General features: G+C 37.3%; 1 protein-coding gene across 3 annotated transcripts; it reads right to left on the reverse strand.

The window, feature by feature from the left end:
• Positions 1-200: 200 nt before the first annotated feature.
• LOC109092713 (regulator of nonsense transcripts 3A) lies at positions 201-21264 on the reverse strand. 3 transcript variants are annotated; one of them, XM_042731590.1, is made up of 12 exons: positions 21058-21264; positions 19074-19670; positions 17243-17349; positions 17043-17149; positions 16787-16885; positions 14966-15076; positions 4654-4709; positions 4423-4581; positions 3939-4072; positions 3099-3384; positions 2716-2793; positions 201-1222 (listed from the first exon to the last, which is right to left on the reverse strand). In XM_042731590.1, exons 2-12 carry the CDS (start codon positions 19212-19214, stop codon positions 1058-1060), a joined length of 1443 nt encoding a protein of 480 aa, XP_042587524.1. In that variant the 5' UTR covers positions 19215-19670; positions 21058-21264; the 3' UTR covers positions 201-1057. The 3 variants fall into 3 exon arrangements, with proteins under 3 accessions (XP_042587524.1, XP_042587523.1, XP_042587525.1); XM_042731589.1 differs by having other exon boundaries at positions 3099-3387; positions 21058-21257; XM_042731591.1 differs by lacking the exon at positions 2716-2793 and having other exon boundaries at positions 3099-3387; positions 21058-21242.
• Between the last annotated feature and the right edge of the window lie 264 nt (positions 21265-21528).

Consider the following 21528-nt stretch of genomic DNA (forward strand, 5'->3'; position numbering starts at 1 on the left):
AATACTGAATTATAGAATTTTGTAATTTTATTTAATTCCATTTCTTTTTTAATTTAACTAATTTTTTTGAACCAAATTCTTTTTAAGGCTATACATTTTTAAATTTAATCAAAGTTGAAAAGTGGAAAGATTAAAAAGTTACAAATTTAAATGTTTAAAGTAAAGAATCATAAAAAATAATAATGAAATTCAAACAATACTTTATATAATCATATATCTTTATTGTACACAAATGGTCAATCCATCAAATACAGTATCACATTTTTAAGTATTCTACAGAGTTCACAATTCTAAAAACCTGTAGGCTATTTTAATAACAGACGGGATCTTTAAGTGCAAATCAAAGGTAAGGCCTGTGACCCCATGTTGGCTTCCACCACCGAATGCCTGCAATTGCTCAAAAGCATGCACACTGTTCAGAAATATCACAATGTTATTTGACCTAACAGAAGACGATTTTAACACAATTTTTTGTTCTTTTTGGCCCGCAGGTAAAACGATGCTCTGACATTTGCTATATCCTGTTGTGAGATGTATTTGTTAATACAGAAAAACCACAATGTCTATACATCAGGGACAACAGAGGCATCATTCAAAGGCATTACAGTGTGAAAGTGTAAAATTAAAAGTTGCATGCTTAAACGTTTCATTAATACAATGTAGCTTTTTTATATTCCTAAAGTAAAAATATGTCTCCGTTCCCCCTTTCCACATTACATATATTTAAAATACAGATTTCACAACACATACTGCTTTCTTTACAGTAATATATATATATATTCTTTTGTTTAACGGAATCCATTTCTTGCACTACAAAAGGCATACACATCTAATCTGAGGTATTGCTGTCAATGAAGTGGTGTGAATCCTTGATAAGCATACAGAAGTGATCAGTTTAGATTTATGACACTGCTGACTTTGTGTATAAAATATTAAGTGGGGATTTCAATGCACTATACTCACACAGACAGAAAACAAGGTTGATCTTGACTGTTCTTTTTATACTGGCATGACCCTTGCTTATGAAAATAGACTTCTTCCTGTCTTGGTCTTTTTTTCACTCGTCGGCACTCTTCTCTGAGCCTGTACCAATGACCGTCTTGTAGCAGTGCTCTCCTCTGTGTTCAGGAGAGATTGGTGGGAAGTCAAACGTCTTGTTCCCAGAGCCCATTCGCTTGTGGTTTCTAGCACCAGGTTGGTACAGCTGCATTGCCGGTCGGTCCTGTGCGGTGAAATGAGTAAGACACAAAACACTAAAGCAATACACTCATATTTCAACCACAAACACAGATTTTTCTTATGACAGGTTACTTCAGAAAGTGCAATTCATGCATATAAACAATTTCCGTCCCCTTCTGAATCACATTTCAGTTAGGCAGACAACCAGCTATTGACAGCCCCTCAAAATACATTTAGTCCAAAACAAAAACATTATACTGCACTGTATCTGTTATGCTCTTTTTTTTAATTTTTTTTTGTATTTATCATGGTTTGTATTTATGGTGGTGGTGATGGGGGTGACACATAATGGCTAAAGCTCAGTGCTAGTAACCGGACTACTGAATCATCTGCTAAATGACTACTTACTAAATGTATAAACAGAATCCAGCATGTAAGCATTTCAATGTGCAAGATCATATGTATTCTTCTATGTACATGAAGGATCTGTTCCAAAACCAAGTGAAATGCTTTAAATTTACTGTCTACACAGGAAGCAGCCTTTTAAGACAACACTCTACATATGCTTTACACAGGCAGCTATCATACAAATAGTGCTCCTCATGAAAAACATTGGGAACATTTACATTTTTATATAGTCTTAAATAAGTTTTATCCAGACCTTTCACTATATAGGTATACATAGTGTATAAAAATTTAGTGGATAAATATGGTTTAACTGAAAATTCTCTTGCCGTCTTGGATGGATTTTTTTTCCCCTAAAATAGACCTAGATTTGAAAGTTTTTTTTGTTTTAAACATTTTAAAGACCTTAAACTTTTATTTTCAGGTTGAAAAGAAATATTCGATTTAACAGACTATAATTTACTCAACATATCTCTCACCTCATCCACCATCTAGGATAGATTTATTTTTTCTGAAAAAGCAGAATCTTAAATATTTATTCTTCACTTTATTAAATAACATTTCTATGTTTTAAATGTTTGAAAATACACATTTAAAATACACATTTATTCATTTTTTCCTGGTTTAAATTAGATGCTGAATCTAATTTATACATTTAAAAACCAAATTTAAAATGTACGTTTTTCCTACCTCATCTGCTATGCGGATATCTTTAAGATTTTCAAAAAAAATTTATAATGTTATATTTTTATATGACATTTAAAAACCCTTATTTTTTATTTATAGGTTTAAATTAGTTGTTGCAACTCATTTATACATTTTACACTATATTTCTACTGGACATTTCTCATCTGCCATCTTAAATGAATCCCCCACACCATCTCTTCATTGGGAGCTAGATGCATACGATGCCTTAAAATGCTGCCCATGTAGGCAACTCACTACGTTTTGGAACAGAGTCTTTTTATAAGCTTCTTCTATTGGGAACCACTCCTCATCTGTGCCATTACAGCATTAGCAACATTCTGCTGTCAACAAGCACACCTGGCACTATAAGGTGTGCGGCCTCTCAGTAAACAGCATGTGTAGCATCCCCTCCCGTGGGTAGAAAGGCTCAAAAACTAGCTGTACCTTTGCTGGCAGAGCCCCTCCTATCTGGTCTGGCCCCTCAGACTGGGAAGTCCTTTTCTCCTGATGCACTAACACAGACTGAGAGACACGTTGTCTTCCGTCAATAATATTGCCAACAGCCAAATTACAGCTAACTACCTCAACACATCAGTGTAGGCTGCATTGAAAGCCCCTGGAGGGAGGCAGATTCGTATTGTATTTCCCACAGACATAATGATGTATAAATCAACTACAGATGTGTAAATATTGAATGCATTAGTGGATTCATCTGCTACACAGACCGGACAAACTGACTGATGACAATAACTGTACATAATACCAGAACCAGAGCTGCAAATGGACTGTGACTGTGAGATATCGCTACTCTGTTAACATTTATTTACCCTATTGCGAATCCGTTCTTTCCTGCTGCCCATGTCCTCTCGATCCTCTTTTCCCAGTTTGTCTCCAGTCTCTGGGCAGTAAGAATAGCCATGATGTTGGTCTTTCTTGGCTCTGTCCTGGCAGTAACCTTTACCCCATTTGGTCTCTTCCTTGCGCCGCATGAATTTGTCAAACTCGTAGTGATGCCTCTGTCGTTTGCGCTCCTCATCTCTACCACGATGTTCTTTGTCCCTCTGGCGACGGCTGTGACATTCCCGCTGCTCCTTGTCACTCTCGATTTGACTCCTACTATAGAGAGCCCACTTAATAAAATCAACCACTTGAATATGAATTTATAAATAAATGTTTATACAGTGGGGTCCAAAAGTAACATCCAGCATGATTTGATAATGATGAAAGAACAAGTGCCTCAATGTAGGAAAGAACATTTGTACAAAGAGTTCACATGATCAGTGACAAAAATGTAATTGATTATTGACCTAGAAACACAGCAGTACTTAAACTTCTTCTACATTTTTTTTTAAAATCCTTAACTTGGACTTGGTTCAATCCATCAATTTTGTTTCTTGGATGGAGGCAGATATGAGATGAATATGAGCTTGCATCCGACTGTAAGAAATGGGCAGTGTTTAAGAGAAGATAGACATTTTGATTTTTGATTACAAGGTCAACATATGCATGAAAAATCTTTCACAATAAGATCATTAAGATGCATTCAAAAAACAGAATTTCCATTTTGTGCTAACTTTAAACTTTAAATGGTAGATGTTGAATCCCATCTTTTTAAACCCCACTGTATCTTTTATGGAAAGTAGTGGCAAGTTTTAGGTAGTTCTTACTTATCCTTGGAATCCTTTGACTTAGTGTGTCCTGCTGGCTTTTCCCATCTGTTCTTCTCCTTCTCTCCACTGTCTCCTTTATCTTTCAGTCTATCTGAGTCCACGTCATCGTCTCCATCACATTTCTTCAAAAGCTAAAGAAGTCAATATTGCAAATCTCATGTAATGACTGGTAATGACAGGTGAAAAAGAGTCTGTCATATTAAATGTCCGAAGATGAAGATAAAGTTCAAAGATTAAAGTAAAACAAGGTTTATAAGGTAGACAAATCCAAATATGAGTAGGCAATGTAAAATAGTTTGCTGAATGCAACAATACTGAAAGAAATAAAAAGAGGAAATAGGGTAACTTAAATCCAGGGCAAACAGGGAAAATAATGACAAACATCTGTGCCGATTAAATGAATCACCATGAAACTAAGAACAAATACCTGAAAGTCTGTGACACAGTCATCTTCAGGATGTGATATGGTTTTAAGTCATACCTTGATCTTTATCTCCTTTTCAGAGAGCTTCTTTTGCTTTTCAGCCTCCTTTCGCTTTCGTCTCTCCTCTTCTCTGCGCTTTCGCTTCTCCTCCTCCCTCTGTCGCTTCTTTTCCAGTTCCCTTCTTCGCCTCTCCTCTCTTTTTTCCTCTCTTATTCTCTAGAATTGAAAAGAATCATGGATATACAGTACAAAATCATAGTGTATAACACAATCAGATGGTGTTCTTACCTGTTTCTCTAATTTTTTGTTTTTGATGTATTCCAGCAAAGGTGTTGTCCTTTTGGCTGCACATAAAGTCACACAGAGGGAAAACAGAGCTTAGTTTATTGTCAATTTTAATGGAACAATTTGTTCCAGCTGAAAATTCTGAATAGCGGTTTTCTGTTGATGATCAAAATAACATCTATGGCAATGTGTTTTAAAATCACACAGTAGGATCAAAATTCACATTTGAGGAATGATTGTGTGTTAAGTAGTAGAACAAAAAATGAGAATGTACTCGGTTACTAACATAACCTCGGTTCCCTGAGATATGGGAACGAGTGCTGCATCTGCTAAGATGCTATGGGAAAACCCCTTTTTCTCAGATGACTGAAGCCTTTTCAATAACGCAGTGTAACTGCACGGCCATTGGTTTAAAAAGTGAATTAAAAGCCTATGGCGATGAAGCCCGCCAGAATGGGTGGGGCCATTGGGCTATATAAGTGGCCATTTCGCCATAGGATCCTCAGGTTACTTAGACTGAAGCAACAACTGAGATGTGCAGCTACATAGCACAGTCAGCAACGCACATTTCGCATCTCAGGGAACTGAGGTTAAGTTGGTAACCTAGTAAGTTCCCTTTCGATACTTTACTCGTACTGCATCTGCTAAGATGCTGTGGGGAATCAGTACAATCCCGCTGTGCTATGCTAGAGGAACGACTAATACTTGAACTTGCCTTAAGCACCAAAGGGGGCCCAGAGGGACCAAGTTTTGCAGGGAAGCCCCGCAGGAGGCAATGGGGCCAGATACACATAGGTCGGCCTGGCCTTAGGTAATCGTTCGAAGATACATTTTTACAGCCTTGGAACTCAGTGAGGGCCAAGAGCGTACAGGAAAGAAGGCACACGCCTAAGCACCAGTTGTCATATGACAAGAGTGAGCCCATTTATGCAGACAGAACCCGGGCCTGTGAGGCTGGGATGTCCAGATTATAAAACCTGGCAAATGTGGACGGCGAGGCCCAGCTGGCCGCTGCACAATTTTCTGCAATGGACACACTGCTAGACCAAGCCCAGGAAGAGGTGATGCCTCTAGCTGAGTGGGCTCTTACTCCCTTGGGGCACTGTAGGCCCAAAGAAGAGTACGCTAGCACAATAGCATCAAATATACATTTGGAAAGTCTCTGCTTTGTGACAATAAATCCCTTGGTGTGGCCACCGAAGCATACAAAGAGCTGATCCGACTACCTGAACGGGGCGGAGCACTCAATATAAACTCTCAACGCCCTGACAGGGCAGAGTAAATTCAACACTTGGTCTTGCTCCGAAGGAGGAAGTGCCCATAGAGTTATTACCTGTGTTCTGAACAGAGTAGAGAGCACCTCAAGTATGTAACCATGCCTTGGCTTCATGATGACTTTAAAGTCGCTGGGCCCCGAATTCGAGAAAGGTGGGGCTCACAGAGAGCGCCTGCAGCTCTCCCATATGCTTAACCGATGCTAACGCCTGTAGCAGAGTGGTTTTTAGCATCAAGGAACAAAGGTCAATGGACTGTAGTGGCTCAACACCGTGGACAGATCCCATATAGGACGGAGCAAGGTGGACTGAGCGAACGAGAGGTGCTGATCCTCATGTGTAAACACACTGGCACATCAAAGAGCTGCATGGAGAGTGAAGCACGTTGGGGCTTGGCCTGCATTAAATCACTTAAGCCTGATCGCTCATCCCTGCGAGTTCACTGTTTCTTCCTCCGAGGTAACTGGGAGGAGAGAAACGTGAGAGTGGGGGAGGCGGGGCCTCCTCTCACGAGTGAAACAGGGACAGATTGCTTTTGTAGTGAAAGCAGCTTGTTTCTGTGAGCTTAGCTTTATCGACACACATAAATGTAAATCTGCCAGCAATAGAGAGGTGACAGCATTCTGCTCTGATCTGCCTAGAAGGATTAAGTCACTCGGTGTAACAAGAGGTGCTGATCCTCTTGTGTAACACACACTGGCAGATGCTGGCATGAAACTGCTCAAGCCTGATCGCTCAACCCGCAAGCTGGCCATTGCTTCCTCCGAGGTGTTTTGGATATGAAAAATGATATTGCTATTTACCTGTTTCAAAGTTATATTATTTGCTTGTTTTATGTTAATGCCATATATGCTTTGAGATAAAGGTGCTTGCAATTGCAAAACTTGCTTTGTTAGAATGCATAAGCAACAAAGAGCATATTGCAACATCAAGTGGATATGATGAGGATGAAGATGATGATGAAGAAGAGGAAGACTACTAGAAAATGTGCATTCCGGGCTGGAATGTCGAGCTTTGTTTTGGGAGTTTGATTATAGAGCTTGTGGCTTAGCTGATTTTGTTTAATTTTTGCATTAACTGCTTTGTATTGTAACTAATAATTTTTTTTTGTTACTATTGCCTCCCGTGAGACTTTACTGCAAACTGCTGCAAACTACAAACTGAGCCTCAAACAAGAACAACCACAAGAACAACCTCTTCTACGACACTCCTGAAGGACTTCAACCTGCGGGCGGGTAAGGTAACCTTTATGGTTTAGGCTAGATTTGACTACCCTTACCCTACCTGAAAAATCATAGGGTTAAAGGTTTAAGATAAAAAAGTGCTAATAAGTGCTCCTGTAGCTCAAGTGGTAGAGCATTGCGTTACGAAGCGCAAGGTTGGGGGTTCGATTCCCCGGGAACACATGATAGGTAAAAATTGATAGCCTGAATGCACTTTGGATAAAAGTGTCTGCTAAATGCATAAATTTAATTTAAATTTAATTTAATTTAAAAACACACCAACTAACTTGGCACCCAATGTGGGGCTTGAGGTCTGAGTTTAAGTTGAAAGTCTAGATAACACATTGAAGAGCTACCAGTAAGACCCATATTGACCAATCCAGAAAGGACTGAAGGGCCAAGGAAACCTGGTCGCTACTTGTGAGACCTAGAGGGGTCTAGAGGGGCTATAGAGTTGAAAAACCTGAAGTAGGGGACGCTCTACTATGACAGGTAAAAAAGCCCAGAGAAAATCCAGCAGTATCTCAATACAGGCATATACCTGGAGAGACCACAGGGTGAAAGCCTGGGAGAAAATAGCCTTAAGGGCAGAAACCTCAATCCAGGTAACAGAGCCAGGTCGGATGCTTTTATGGTTATCAAGTAGGGATGGACTGCAGAGAGTAGACTTTCAAGAGTCAGAAGTTGGCTCAGCAGGCATACAGTGGGCCCTAGAAAAAGGAAGCCACCATGAGCAGGAAGTGACTATACAGTATAAAATCTCAGAGGCAGAGGGAATTATCAGCATGGTTTGTAAAAAGAACCTGGGCAAAATAAAACACTATGAATGGGAAGAACCTGAAGAAGTTTTGGGGTGAGACTCCTACTGTGGGAAAGGTTAGGATATAAAGAGAGTCAATGACAGAGTTTCAAAATGCACATGATTTCCTGCTTACTTTACCACCTGTAGATGATGACAGAGATAGTGTAGTCACAGTAGCTGACCCACATCCACCTTGGTCAGCTATTACAGAAATACAGTTACAACAGATAATGATCTGAATGTATGTAGGCTTGACAGAGAATACCTCAGGTGGTATGGTGGTAGTAAATGGAAATCCACAGATTATTAAAGCATCAGGAATACCTGGAGCAGTTTTTGTATGTTTAGGGGAAGAAACTCTTAAGGAAATAGAGAATATGAGGTTTAGATTAGGTCCTCAACAAGCAGGAACAGTAAGGGTGACTAGAGGTTCTCCGAAATGGAGGAGTATAGCACATACTATAATGACTGACTATAATACGCAGCCATGTAGTAAAGAACAATCTAAAAAAGAGAGCAGATTTTTAATAAGAAACATAATTAGGGAAGTGAGAGTGACAGACAGACAGTGAGAGTAATGAGTCATCAGAAGATGATCTTAGAGAAGTAAGATTGCAAAATAAGAGAGCAGGCAAGTTAGAGCTTAAAAGTGAGTGAGCGATGTGACATACAGCCAAGTAGGGTGACCCATACTCAGAATTCGTGCTCTGCATTTCAGATATCGAGTTATTGACTGTGGCACTAAGACCTCAGTACTTGCCCCGGGAGTTTCCTCAGCTGCTCATTACGGTAGTGTACATCCACCCCCGAGCAAATGCGGATAATGCGGTAAGGGAGATTGAACGGGTGGTTCATGAAATACAATCCGCATCTCCCGACGCACCCTGTTTTATTCTGGGAGATTTTAATAAGTGTTCTTTAAAGAAATCACTGGGCCACTTTAATCAGTATGTAACTTGCCCAACACGAAAGGACTCAATTCTGGATTTGTGTTATGGGTCGATTAAAGGAGCTTACAAGTCATTTGGTAAACCACCTTTGAGAACCTCAGATCATAATATGGTTTTACTTGTTCCTATATATAAAACTGTTCTGAAACATGAAAAGCCACAGGTAATTAAGATGAAAGTCTGGTCTGAAGATGCTACGTTACTTTTAAAAGGGTGTCTGGATTGTACAGATTGGACTGTTTTTATGGACTCTGGTTCAGACACAGATGAAATTTGTAGTTTCCAAACAGTAAACCGTGGGTAACAAAATCACTCAAGATTCTTCTGTCAAAAAGGAACAGGGCTTTCAAAGAGGGAAATACTGTAGAGTATTATATGCTAAAAAGAGAAATTAAGTGTGAAATAAAGAGGGCTAAAGCAGTTTATAAGGAAGATCTTGAATTGTTTGGGAGGGGATGCATTTAATTACAGGTCAGGATAGTAGGAAAATAAATAATAGAATTAGTTTGAATGGATTCAGTTCAGATGCAGCTTTATCACAGGATTTTAATCATTTTTATATGAGATTTGATACGCATGATTTTGAATTAGAAATTGAGGATTTGAAAAATAAGTGTAGAATAAACAGAGATAATGTTGGTGTCCCTTTTTGTGTAGGAGATGTGATAACAGTTTTTAAACAATGTAAAATCAGGAAGGCACCGGGGCCTGATAATATAGGGGGTTGTTTACTTAAGGAATGTGCTGAGCAGTTAGGACCAATATTTTATTACATTTTTGCCTGGTCCCTAAAAATACAAAAAGTACCTGCACGGTGGAAGCAGTCTACTTTGATTCCATTGCCAAAAAAGCAGAATGCACAGTTATTAGATGATTTTAGACCTGTGGCGCTTACATCCTTAGTGATGAAATGTTTAGAAAAATTTGTTAAGAGAGAAATTATGCATAAGACTGAGAGTTCTCTAGACCCTCTTCAATTTGCGTACAGAAATAAGCGAGGCGTATAGGATGCTGTCGCAACTCTCTTACATTTAGTATTTCAGCATTTAGAGAAGCTGAAAACTTTTTTTAAATTACTTTTTATCGATTTTTCATCTGACTTCAATACCATTCAGCCACATATTTTAATTGACAAACTCATTAAAGAATTTGGGTTGGATTTTTATTTGGTAGGCTGGATTTTAGATTTCCTTGTGCAGAGAACACAGAGAGTCAAAGTAAACGACTGTTATTCTGAATGGTTGGTGTCATCGACTGGGTCACCTCAAGGGTGCGTTCTTTCTCCCTTTTGTATACTAATGCGTGTAAGAGTAGTTTTGAAAATAGGCACATCTTAAAATATGCTGACGACTCTGTAATCATTAGCTTATTGAGTGAGGAGGATTCTACGCATGGTTCTGTGGTTGAGGATTTTACTGTTTGGTGTCAGAATGCTTTTTTAAAACTTATTGTTCTGAAAACTAAAGAGATGACTATTGATTATAGATTATAGGGGGAAATCAATTGATGATAAGCAAATAAGTATTAATAAAGCGGGTTTCCAGAGTGTTGAACAGTACAAGTATTTGGGTACTGTATTAGATTAGAACTGACATTTTCTGCAAATACTGATGCTTTGTGTAAGAAGGGGCAGCAAAGATTGTATTGCGTAAGGAAATTGAGGTCATTTAATGTGGATAAAACATTGATGTGCATGTTTTACAGATCCTATATTGAGTCGTTTTTATCCTTTTCATTGTTGTGCTGGTTCAACTCTCTGAATGTGAAAAATAAAAACCGTATTGAAAGGATGGTAAATCAGGGAAACAAAATAACAGGGAGGAAGCAGATGACTATGGCTCAGTTATACCATAGACAGGTGTTGGGTAAAGCCGAGAACATTTTGTTAGATGATTCTCACCCCTTGTATTCTGAGTTCCATCTTCTCCCGTCTGGTAGCCGGTATAGAACTTCGCTTAGTAAAACTAATCGGTTTAAAAATTCAGCTGTAAAGTTTTTAAATTCTAGGTAAAAAATTTTTGTGTATGTGGGTGTGACATTGTTTTATGTGTGTGCTTGTTTGCTGCAACCAAATTGCCTTCGGGAAATGAATAAAGATGAACTGAACTGAGCATTTAACCCATCCAAAGTGCACACATACAGCAATGAACACACACACCGTGAACACACACCTGGAGCAGTAGGCAGCCATTTATGCTGCGGCACCCGGGGAGCAGTTGGGGGTTCAGTGCCTTGCTCAAGGGCATCTCAGTCATGGTATTGCCGGCCCGAAACTCGAACCCACAACCTTAGGGTTAGGAGTTAAACTCTCTAACCATTAGGCCACAACTTCCCCCAGAGTGTTACATCAAATAAAAAATGACTGGCCTGAAGTCAACATTACAGGGAATAAAATACAAAAATGGATCTGGTGTCTGGTATAGAAGAGCAAATGTTGGACACAGATAGACAAGAAATGTTATGTACAATATAGAAAATGTGTAAATTGGATTAAATTAAAAAGCGGAAGATATGTGATTATATGAAATTATAGGAAATGTAGAAAAATGTTGTATTAAGCAATGACAGTACAATTGTAATGAAGCAATATAACACTGAAAAAATGAGAAGGAGAAATGATTAAAACACCATAAATGCTGACCAAAGTGCTGCACAACATACCAAATAAAAAATCCTCATACAATACAATTTAAACACTAATAATAAAATATCAAAAGAAACCAAAACAAAAGTAATAAAATTAAGACAGGAACATCATGCAATATAAAACAATATTTAAGACTAAAAAAATTTTATATTCATTTAATAATTAATATCAAATTACACACATGTCTGAGAAAAAAATTATGTTTTAAGAGAAGATTTAAATGTAGAAAGAGTAGGGGAAAGTCTAATAGACAAAGGTAGAGAATTCCAGAGCTTAGGACCAAGAACTGAGAATGCTCTGCCACCTTTGGATTTAAGTCGAGATTTTGGAACATTTAATATCATCTTGGTGGAAGATCTGAGCATTCTCACTGGAAAACACGAGTGGAGAAGGTCTGAAATATATGAAGGGGCAAGACCATGAAGTGATTTAAATACAAATACTAAAACCTTAAAATCAACTCTGAATCAAACAGGTTGCCAATGAAGTGATGACAACACAGGTGTAATATGTTCTCTCTTTTTTGTCCCTGTTAAAAAAAGAGCCGCAGCATTCTGTACCAGTTGTAAACGCGAGAGCGAGGACTGATTTATTCCAGCATATAGAGTGTTACAGTAGTCCAGCCTGGTTGAAATAAACGCATGAATAACGGTCTCCAAATCACTAAAGCTCAGAATATTTTTCAGCTCGCAAAGTCCCCTAGAAAACTGACTCTAACTACAGAGTTGATTTGTTTATCAAATTTTAACTCAGGGTCAAGGGTAACTCCCAGATTTTTAACTTTATCACGAATGTTATCTTGAAAGGGGCCTGGGGTAGAACTTATATTATTTAAATGGTGTAAAGGGCCAAATAACATAACATCAGTCTTCTTCGAATTTAATTGAAGGAAATTATTGTCCATCCAAGCCTTAATGTCCTCTAAACAAGCTATCAGAGAGGAAACTGAATCAGTACCTGATTTTAATGGAAAACAGAGCTGAGTGTCATCGGCATAAATGTGATATGAAACTTTATGGGACGCAAAAATGCAACGAAGAGGGAGTAAGTATAAGGAAAATAAGATTGGACCCAGAATTGAACCCTGGGACACCCCACAAGTGATAGGAACTGAGCTTGATGAAAATTCTCCAATTTCCACACAAAAATTCCTGTTCGCGAGATATGATGCAAACCAATCTAGTGCACCATCACAAATGCCAACTTCAAGGTACAATCTCTTTAACAAAATACGATGATCCACAGTATCAAAAGCCGCATTTAAGTACAATAATAGAAAAACAGTACAGTTGCCAGAGTCTGCAGGTAGTTAGAGGTCATTTACTACCCTCAAAAGTGCAGATTCAGTACTGTGTTTAGACTGAAAAGGATCCAGAATGTTGTTAGAGATTAAATAGGGGGAAATTTGATTTAGTACACACTTTTCCAGAACTTTGTACAAAAATGGAAGTTTTGAAATGGGCCTATAGTTGTTAAAATCAGAAGGATCGAGATTAGCTTTTTTGCGTAAAGGATGGACCACAGCCTGTTTAAGGCAAAATGGTACAGTACCCGTTTGCAAAGAGCTATTAATAATAGAAAGTAGACTTGGGAACACAGAGGACAGAACATCCTTTAGTAACTTTGTGGGAATGGCATCAAAAGACCAAGTGGTTGGATTCATGTTAGAGATAATGCTCAACAGCTCAGAGTGTGAAATATTCTGAAAATTTGAAAAAGCAGAGGGGCAAATATTTGTATATTGATAATTCTGAGTTAAATTGCTAGAGATCTGTGCCCTAATGTCAGTAACTTTGTTTATAAAGAAGTTGCAAAACTTCTCACATAAGTCTAAGCTAGGTTCTGGGCCAGCAGGTCTAGAAGGGTTTAATACTGAGTTTAATGTAGAAAACGGTATCTTTGGGCAATGGGAATATTTTGAGATTATGTTAGAGAAGTATTTTGCCCTTTCCAATGAAACTGCTTCTTGGAAGTTAGACAAGTTACTCTGTAAGATTTGATATGAGATTTGTAATTTGTCCTTCTTCCATTGTCTTTCTGCTCTTCTAAATTTTTTCCTTAAAATGTTTATGTCGCTATTAAACCATGGTTGATTATTTGATTTCAGTTTTTTAATTTTATAAGGGGCAATTATGTTTAGAATTTCTGAACATGAAGAATTGAAACAATTCACCAGCTCTTCAACATTCTGATTCTGCGATGATATCACATCACTATGAGCTGGAAGGGCCAAAAGTGTTTGTTGAAATACTGAGATGTAATATGATGAGGTAAAAGAGTGTATATTGAAGAAAAAAAAGTGATAAACCAAATTTTTGTATTTGCTTTACATTGAAGGTACAGAAAAAATTGTTAAGAATTTAAAAGAGTATGGGATGTTTTATCTCATAGACAGAAGCATTACTGGATATGGTGGAAGAGAAGCCCCAGGAACCTAGAAGAAAGGTGGAGGCCAAGGTCTTGCTTGAGACCCAAATCCCAACCATGGGGCACTTTAACAAGTGTGAGAAGGACGGGAGAGGCCGTACCTTTATCTGTGAGGAATGGATCCAAACGGGATGTCATTGGAGCAAACCAACATGAAATAACCAATTTAACACTTTTGCGGCAGAAATTTGTGCAGTACCTTACCATTTTGAAGCAGAGTACAAAGATTTGGCCACAACATGATAGGCAGACAAAGATGACGATGACGAAGAAAAGGAAGACTACTAGACACAGACAGAACGTAAGCGACAAAAGGAAGGACATCCACCATGAGTCACAGACATTGATGAGTAATTTGAATTACCCAAAAAGTAGTATAAAACGTCTGAGGAGTAAGCTACTCTTCAGACGCTGCCTGCATTAAGTGTGAAGGACACCTAATACCCTAATGAGGGGCACTTAACAGCATCTCCAGTATTGCTGTATAGAGTTTAATTACAGAGCTCAAGGCTTAGCTGATTTTTTTTTTTTTTTCATCGCCATAGGCTCATGCTGCTCCGCTCCCGAGGCATTAGTTCATTTTAAATTCACTGCATGAACCAATGGCCGTGCAGTTACACTGTGTTATTGAAAAGGCTTCAGTCACTGGAGAAAAATGAGTTTTCCCATAGCGTCTTAGCAGACGCAGTACGAGTGAAGTATCGATGGGGAACATCTGTTGTGTTCTAGTTCAAGTAATGTTCACCACAGACATATTTTACTCATCTGTTAAAAACCTATATAATAAGCCAATAGCAGCCCATTACAAATTATCCTACAAGACTGGCCTGCAAATTGATGTCATGACTGAACAGCTCTATAGTAGAAATTCACAACATCAAAATGTTCTCATCAAAATAAACTAAAACTAGCTTTGTAATACACTTGTCCTGTAAATATATGTCCTGACATACATTTATCTACAAACAGACTAACAATTTCCAAAACAGTACCTATGAGTTCTCTGGTTTTAGCTTCAATCTCCCCCAGCAGTGTTTCTGGATTTGCCACTGATTTCTCCTCATCACAAGAGTAATTTTCCAGAAATCTCCTGTATTCTGGGTCTGAAAAATGATTTTAAATAAAGTGTTAAACAAATATATTAGCTTTCTGCAGTATATATTTTATTTAGTAAAGTCACTTTTTATAAAAACTTGAAATTTACAAACCCAATTCCAAAAAAGTTGGGACACTGTACAAATTGTGAATAAAAACAGAATGCAATGATATGGAAGTTTCAAATTTCAATATTTTATTCAGAATACAACATAGATGAAATATCAAATGTTTAAACTGAGAAAATGTATAATTTTAAGGGAAAAATAAGTTGATTTTAAATTTCATGGCATCAACACATCTCAAAAAAGTTGGGACAAGGCCATGTTTACCTCTGTGTGGCATCCCCTCTTCTTTTTATAACAGTCTGCAAACGTCTGGGGACCGAGGAGACAAGTTGCTCAAGTTTAGGAATAGGAATGTTGTCCCATTCTTGTCTAATACAGGCTTCTAGTTTCTCAACTGTCTTAGGTCTTCTTTGTCGCATCTTCCTCTTTATGATGCACCAACTGTTTTCTATGGGTGAAAGATCTGGACTGCAGGCTGGGCATTTCAGTACCCGGATCCTTCTTCTACGCAGACATGATGTTGTAATTGATGCAGTATGTGGTCTGGCATTGTCATGTTGGAAAATGCAAGGGTCTTCCCTGAAAGAGACGACATCTGGATGGGAGCATATGTTGTTCTAGAACTTGGAAATACCTTTCAGCATTGATGGTGCCTTTCCAGATGTGTAAGCTGCCCATGCCACACGCACTCATGCAACCCCATACCATCAGAGATGCAGGCTTCTAAACTGAGCACTGATAACAACTTGGGTTCTCCTTGTCCTCTTCAGTCCGGATGACATGTCATCCCAGTTTTCCAAAAAGAACTTCAAATTTTGATTCGTCTGACCACAGAGCAGTTTTCCACTTTGCCACAGTCCATTTTAAATGAGCCTTGGCCCAGAGAAAACGCCTGCGCTTCTGGATCATGTTTAGATATGGCTTCTTTTTTGACCTATAGAGTTTTAGCCGGCAACGGCGGCGAATGGCACGGTGGATTGTGTTCACCAACAATGTTTTCTGGAAGTATTCCTGAGCCCATGTAATGATTTTCATTACAGTAGCATTTCTGTACGTGATGCAGTGCCATCTAAGGGCCCGAAGATCACGGGCATCCAGTATGGTTTTCTGGCCTTGACCCTTACGCACAGAGATTGTTCCAGATTCTCTGAATCTTTGGATGATATTATGCACTGTAGATGATGATAACTTCAAACTCTTTGCAATTTTTCTCTGAGAAACCGCAGCATTGGGGGAATTGGTGATCCTCTGCCCATCTTGACTTCTGAGAGACACTGCCACTCTGAGAGGCTCTTTTTATACCCAATCATGTTGCCAATTGACCTAACAAGTTGCAAATTGGTCCTCCAGCTGTTCCTTATATGTACATTTAACTTTTTCCAGCCTCTTATTGCTACCTGTCCCAACTTTTTTGGAATGTGTAGCTCTCATGAAATCCAAAATGAGCCTATATTTGGCATGACATTTCAAAATGTCTCACTTTCAACATTTGATATGTTATCTACAGTATATTCAATTGTGAATAAAATATAAGTTTATGAGATTTGTAAATTATTCCATTCCTTTTTTACTCACAATTTGTACAGTGTCCCAACTTTTTTGGAATCGGGTTTGTATAAATAATGTTTTATAAATTAAAATTATAAACACCTTCTTCAATAGTTCCTGCTTTAGCATCTTTCTTCTTTAACTTTTTCTTGGAAACCTTCTGAAATGGAGCAAATTCTACAACAGCTGGAAACTCTTGGCCTAAATTTAACAAATATAAAACAAATATTATATTAAACAAATATTTAATGGACTTGTTATATATTAGACTAAATATAAACCATTTTCTATTACCACTATTATACTTAACTAGTTTGAGGGGGAATAAAGAGTAAAATAAACTATGAAAATGAATTACCTTTATTGTCAATGAATACATAGCCATCAAAGCGATCTCTGAAAATAATGATATCCTCTGGGTTTTTGAAGTTGATGTATGCTCTTGAGAAGAGATGTGGGTACAAGCTGGGGAAATTATATATATAAAAACATGCACATGTATAAGACAATGACAGTGCTCCTGATCACAGTATATTAATATACACAAATCAAATATACCTCTGATCAGCGGGAAAGAACTCGAAATAGTCAAAAGATGGAAGAGGACTCAGATGCTCCTCGAGCTGGTCTTTTGATAGACTGGGTGGCAGTCGGCGTATGACAACCTATATAAAAAGAAGCATGTTTAAACAAAATTGAACTAAAAAAAAAATCATCAACATCAAAGCAAGATCAGCAACCATAATTACAAAATAATAGTTGCAAATATTAGAAATAAAATGGCAATAACAAAAACGAACATAGCATAATGTGTGTGTAGAACACTGCAAGAGATAAAAAAGAGAGACCTTACTAGTATACAAAATCAAAACTGAAATTTTAGTGCTTAGGTGGGGCTGTGAATATTTCTAATTCCTTCACTTATTACAGTCTAATTTTATTGAAGAGTCCAAAATCCCTGTGCATGAATCAAACAGAATGCTGTTATGGTCCTTTCATGTCATTTTAATCATTAAAAATCCAGTCCTCATTAATTGCAAATGCATGGAAAAAAAACTAACAATACATTATTAAAATTTTCCATGTGTTCGATAAATTTGGGTTATACAGGTGCTGGTCATATAATTAGAATATCATCAAAAAGTAGATTTTTTTTCACTAATTACATTCAAAAAGTGAAACTTGTATATTATATCCATTCATTACACACAGACTGATATATTTCAAATGTTTATTTCTTTTAATTTTGATTAATCTTGGCCAACTGAAAAGTATGAACCTGAAAAATAAAAGTCCGTTTTGAAATAACGACAACAGAATGTACAGCCTAGCCTACTACTACTACTATTACTACTACTAAAATGAAACAAACATTATTTTAAAGGAATAATCACACAACATTACTTCCATGTTTTAATTTTAATAGTAAATCCCCTTTGTTTGCCAAAAAATAAAGTTTGCTTAATTTTCAATAATGAAATGATAAAGGATGAAATTAATGTTTTATGCCTTCATTTGATAACCAGAAAAATGTAAATACACAACACAGAATTTCTGAGGGAAAGAAAAATAAAATGAATAAATTAAGTTGTGTTATGAATTCAAATAGTTAGACATGCTAAAACAGAATTTGGTAACAATAAAAATATAAATAATATGGTGAGAAAAAAAAAAAAAAAAAAAATATATATATATATATATATATATATATATATATATATATATATATATATATATATATATATATATATAGTATATTGTATTAAAGTGGAAATCAGTTTACTAAATAATAAACTTGACTGACTGCTACTTTAAAGGGGATATCATTTGTGTTGTTTATTATTTATTTTTATGTATACTATATAATTTTGTGCAATTACTTGCCTGTCAGTTGAGTTTGTGGCAAAAACATTTTGCAGTGTTTACATGTTTATACCTGCATGAAATTTATTAAAATAAATGTTTAATTTCATAAAGTACAAATTGATTTCAAAATGCACCTACATTTTTTTTTGCATTTTTTGTTTTTCAGTTGAATAAAAGACAATTTTCCCTCTATATTTCATCATTGAGGATTTCTTATAAAAAGTTTAAAAATCTAATAAATATTAAAAATATAAATTTTCTAATGTCTATTGCACCACTGAAGGTGCTCTTTTGTAAAATTCTAGATGCATATAAATATTCAACGCCTGGACTTAATTAATCCATCCAAAATGATAGGCCTAATTGCATAGGAATGCAATGATTGGTGCCACTGGGATCTTCGTTTCATCAGGCTGTCCTGCGCTTTCGCTGTCTATGGTGCTGAATCCCGTTCCCTCCATCATCATCATCATCATCATCATCATCACACTCTCCCAGCCTACCAAACAACTGCGCCATTTACCTTGGTGAAGATCTCCTTTTTCTCCTCCTTGTGCTTCGGGTTCACCGCGAGGTTGTCCTGCTCCCTCTGACACTCCCTGAACTGGATATCCACGCTGCCTCTCTCCCTGCTTCCAGCCCTCTGCTCCTTTTCAGACCTCATATCTCCATTTCGCCCTCTTCGCTGTCCGAAATCCGCAAACTCTCGCGGAATTCACCCAAATACCGCGAGACTAGCGTTTGTTCTTGTCATGTAATGCCTCGTTGCATTTTGTTTATGCAACAAAAACAGAATTATGAAGCAGAGCTACGTTATTTTAAACTGTGAAACTAAACAGAATATGGTTGTTTGGTTCATCTTTCGATTTAGATACTAGAGAGATACACAAATATATTACTGAAGTAAAACAAATATCTTCGTTTGAGCGAGGTGGAGGGGGATAATAATGTCATCGTGTAGTGCCGGGAGCCGCGGTGTCGTCCATGTAGTCGCTGTCGGTGCAGCTCGCCTGGACGCACGGTGGCTCCGGTCCGAACGGGCTGCCGGTGCTGACTGTGCTCCATATGCCTGGGCTGCTGGGCTGACTCACCGAGTGACCGTAACAGTCATGACTAGGAACTGCAAGAGACACGAGACCGTCTGTCAGTGCATCTGTATTCTGTTCCATTCCCTTACTTATCTGCAGGTTTATCTATCCATCCGTCGGCGAAAACATTAAGTATCAATTATACAGATATAACCTAGCCATTATATTTATTGTCAAAAAATGTGGGACTGTCCTGTCTATCTACAAAAGTATATAACTTTATTTATTTGAAAAAGTATTTATCCGTTCGTCTCGACGTACTGACTCATAAATCGACTCATCTGTATCAAAAAGCATGCATACAGACAAACCCAAATTTATTCGGACACCTTTAACATTTCTCACATTATCCCTGCTTATTCGCAACGGTTTAAAAATGGTAATAAAATATGACAAGAACTCAGAGTTTAATGTCAGATGACTTTGATAGAAAAGTATGTTATGGATTACAATCAACCAAAAATTATTCAGCTGTTAAATTTCAGTAGCCTACACAATTAGATAATGCCAGTTTAAGTCAAATGATTAACGAGCAATGCTTAATTTTGTTCAGTCTGAGGTGTAAAAACGTGCATTGGCAATTAAAAAAAAAAGAAAACTTAAAACATGGTCAGGTCAAAGTGTGTGAATAATTCTTTTGTCCCAAATTTCTATCAGTTTTACTGGTAGTCCACTGTATGAAGTATGTTTAGGTATAATATGTCACAGTTTTATTTATTTGTTTTATCCTCACTTACAAAACTGATCTATAGTATCCTGCGCGCACACACACACACACAAAAAAAAAAAAAAAAAAAAAAAATATATATATATATGGTATCTGAATAATTTGAAAATAAAGTTGAAAATGGTGAATTCGCATCCACGATTCAACGTACAAAATTTACTGAGCAACAATAAACTTATTAACATTAAATTTAAAACAAAGAGGTTACACTTTATTTTAAGGTGTCCTTGTTACAGTGTAATTATACGTTTAAGTGCTGAGTAATATTAATATTAATAGTTTGGTTTTTAGTGTTACTTCCATGTTATTATGCATAATTTATTATTATTATTATAGTAAGTACATGTAATGTGTAACAAGGATACCTTAAAATAGTGTTACCAACAAAAAAAAACCCCACAGTTATATCTAATTACACCTGTCCTTAACTTCAGCATCCCGTCTCAATAGAAGCGATTTGTGATTTGCAGTACAACATACAATTACGTACAGTAGGCACACTGTTCCTACAATTTATTTTATTTTTTATTATTTATAACTATTTAGTAGTTAAAGTCACCTAATATAAAATATGACCAAAATCCATCACTCTACAAATATATCTCTTCATCCATTTACTTATATCTAGCTACATTATTTCCTCTATTTAGAGTATCACTATCTATAATTAAAGGTGTTGTAGTGTGTCTTACCACTGAGAAACGTTTGCTTCCCGCTGGCCGTCTCAATGCAGAGCTGAGGTGAAGGCCTCTCTGGCGTGGAAACGGAGCTCTTTATACTGGGCACAAATGTGGAACAGGTGTCCAGATCCTGACTCACACGCACATGCGAGTAGGTGATGTTGGATTTGGATGGTGTGCAGCCCATGACTAATTCTGCTGCTCACAAGCCAGCTTCCAACTGGGGAGCATCCAGAGTGACACAGCCTGCACATTTCAGTGGCACCAAACTAAGACACTTCTGCTCTACTTCAGGGGCCGATCTGAAAGACCCCATGACGTTCCTGATGCATAATTATGGAGGAGGTGCCAGATGCCCCCTTGAGAGGGGCTTTGAATACAGCAAAATAAATAAACCAGCAACACTTTAAAATAACTTTCAGTGGTAACATCAGCATACACTTTTGGTCACAAGTTTGGAATAAAGCAGTTGTGCCGTTTTGT

This window comes from Cyprinus carpio, chromosome B9 (genome assembly GCF_018340385.1).
Source record: "Cyprinus carpio isolate SPL01 chromosome B9, ASM1834038v1, whole genome shotgun sequence".
Taxonomy (NCBI): Eukaryota; Metazoa; Chordata; class Actinopteri; order Cypriniformes; family Cyprinidae; genus Cyprinus; species Cyprinus carpio.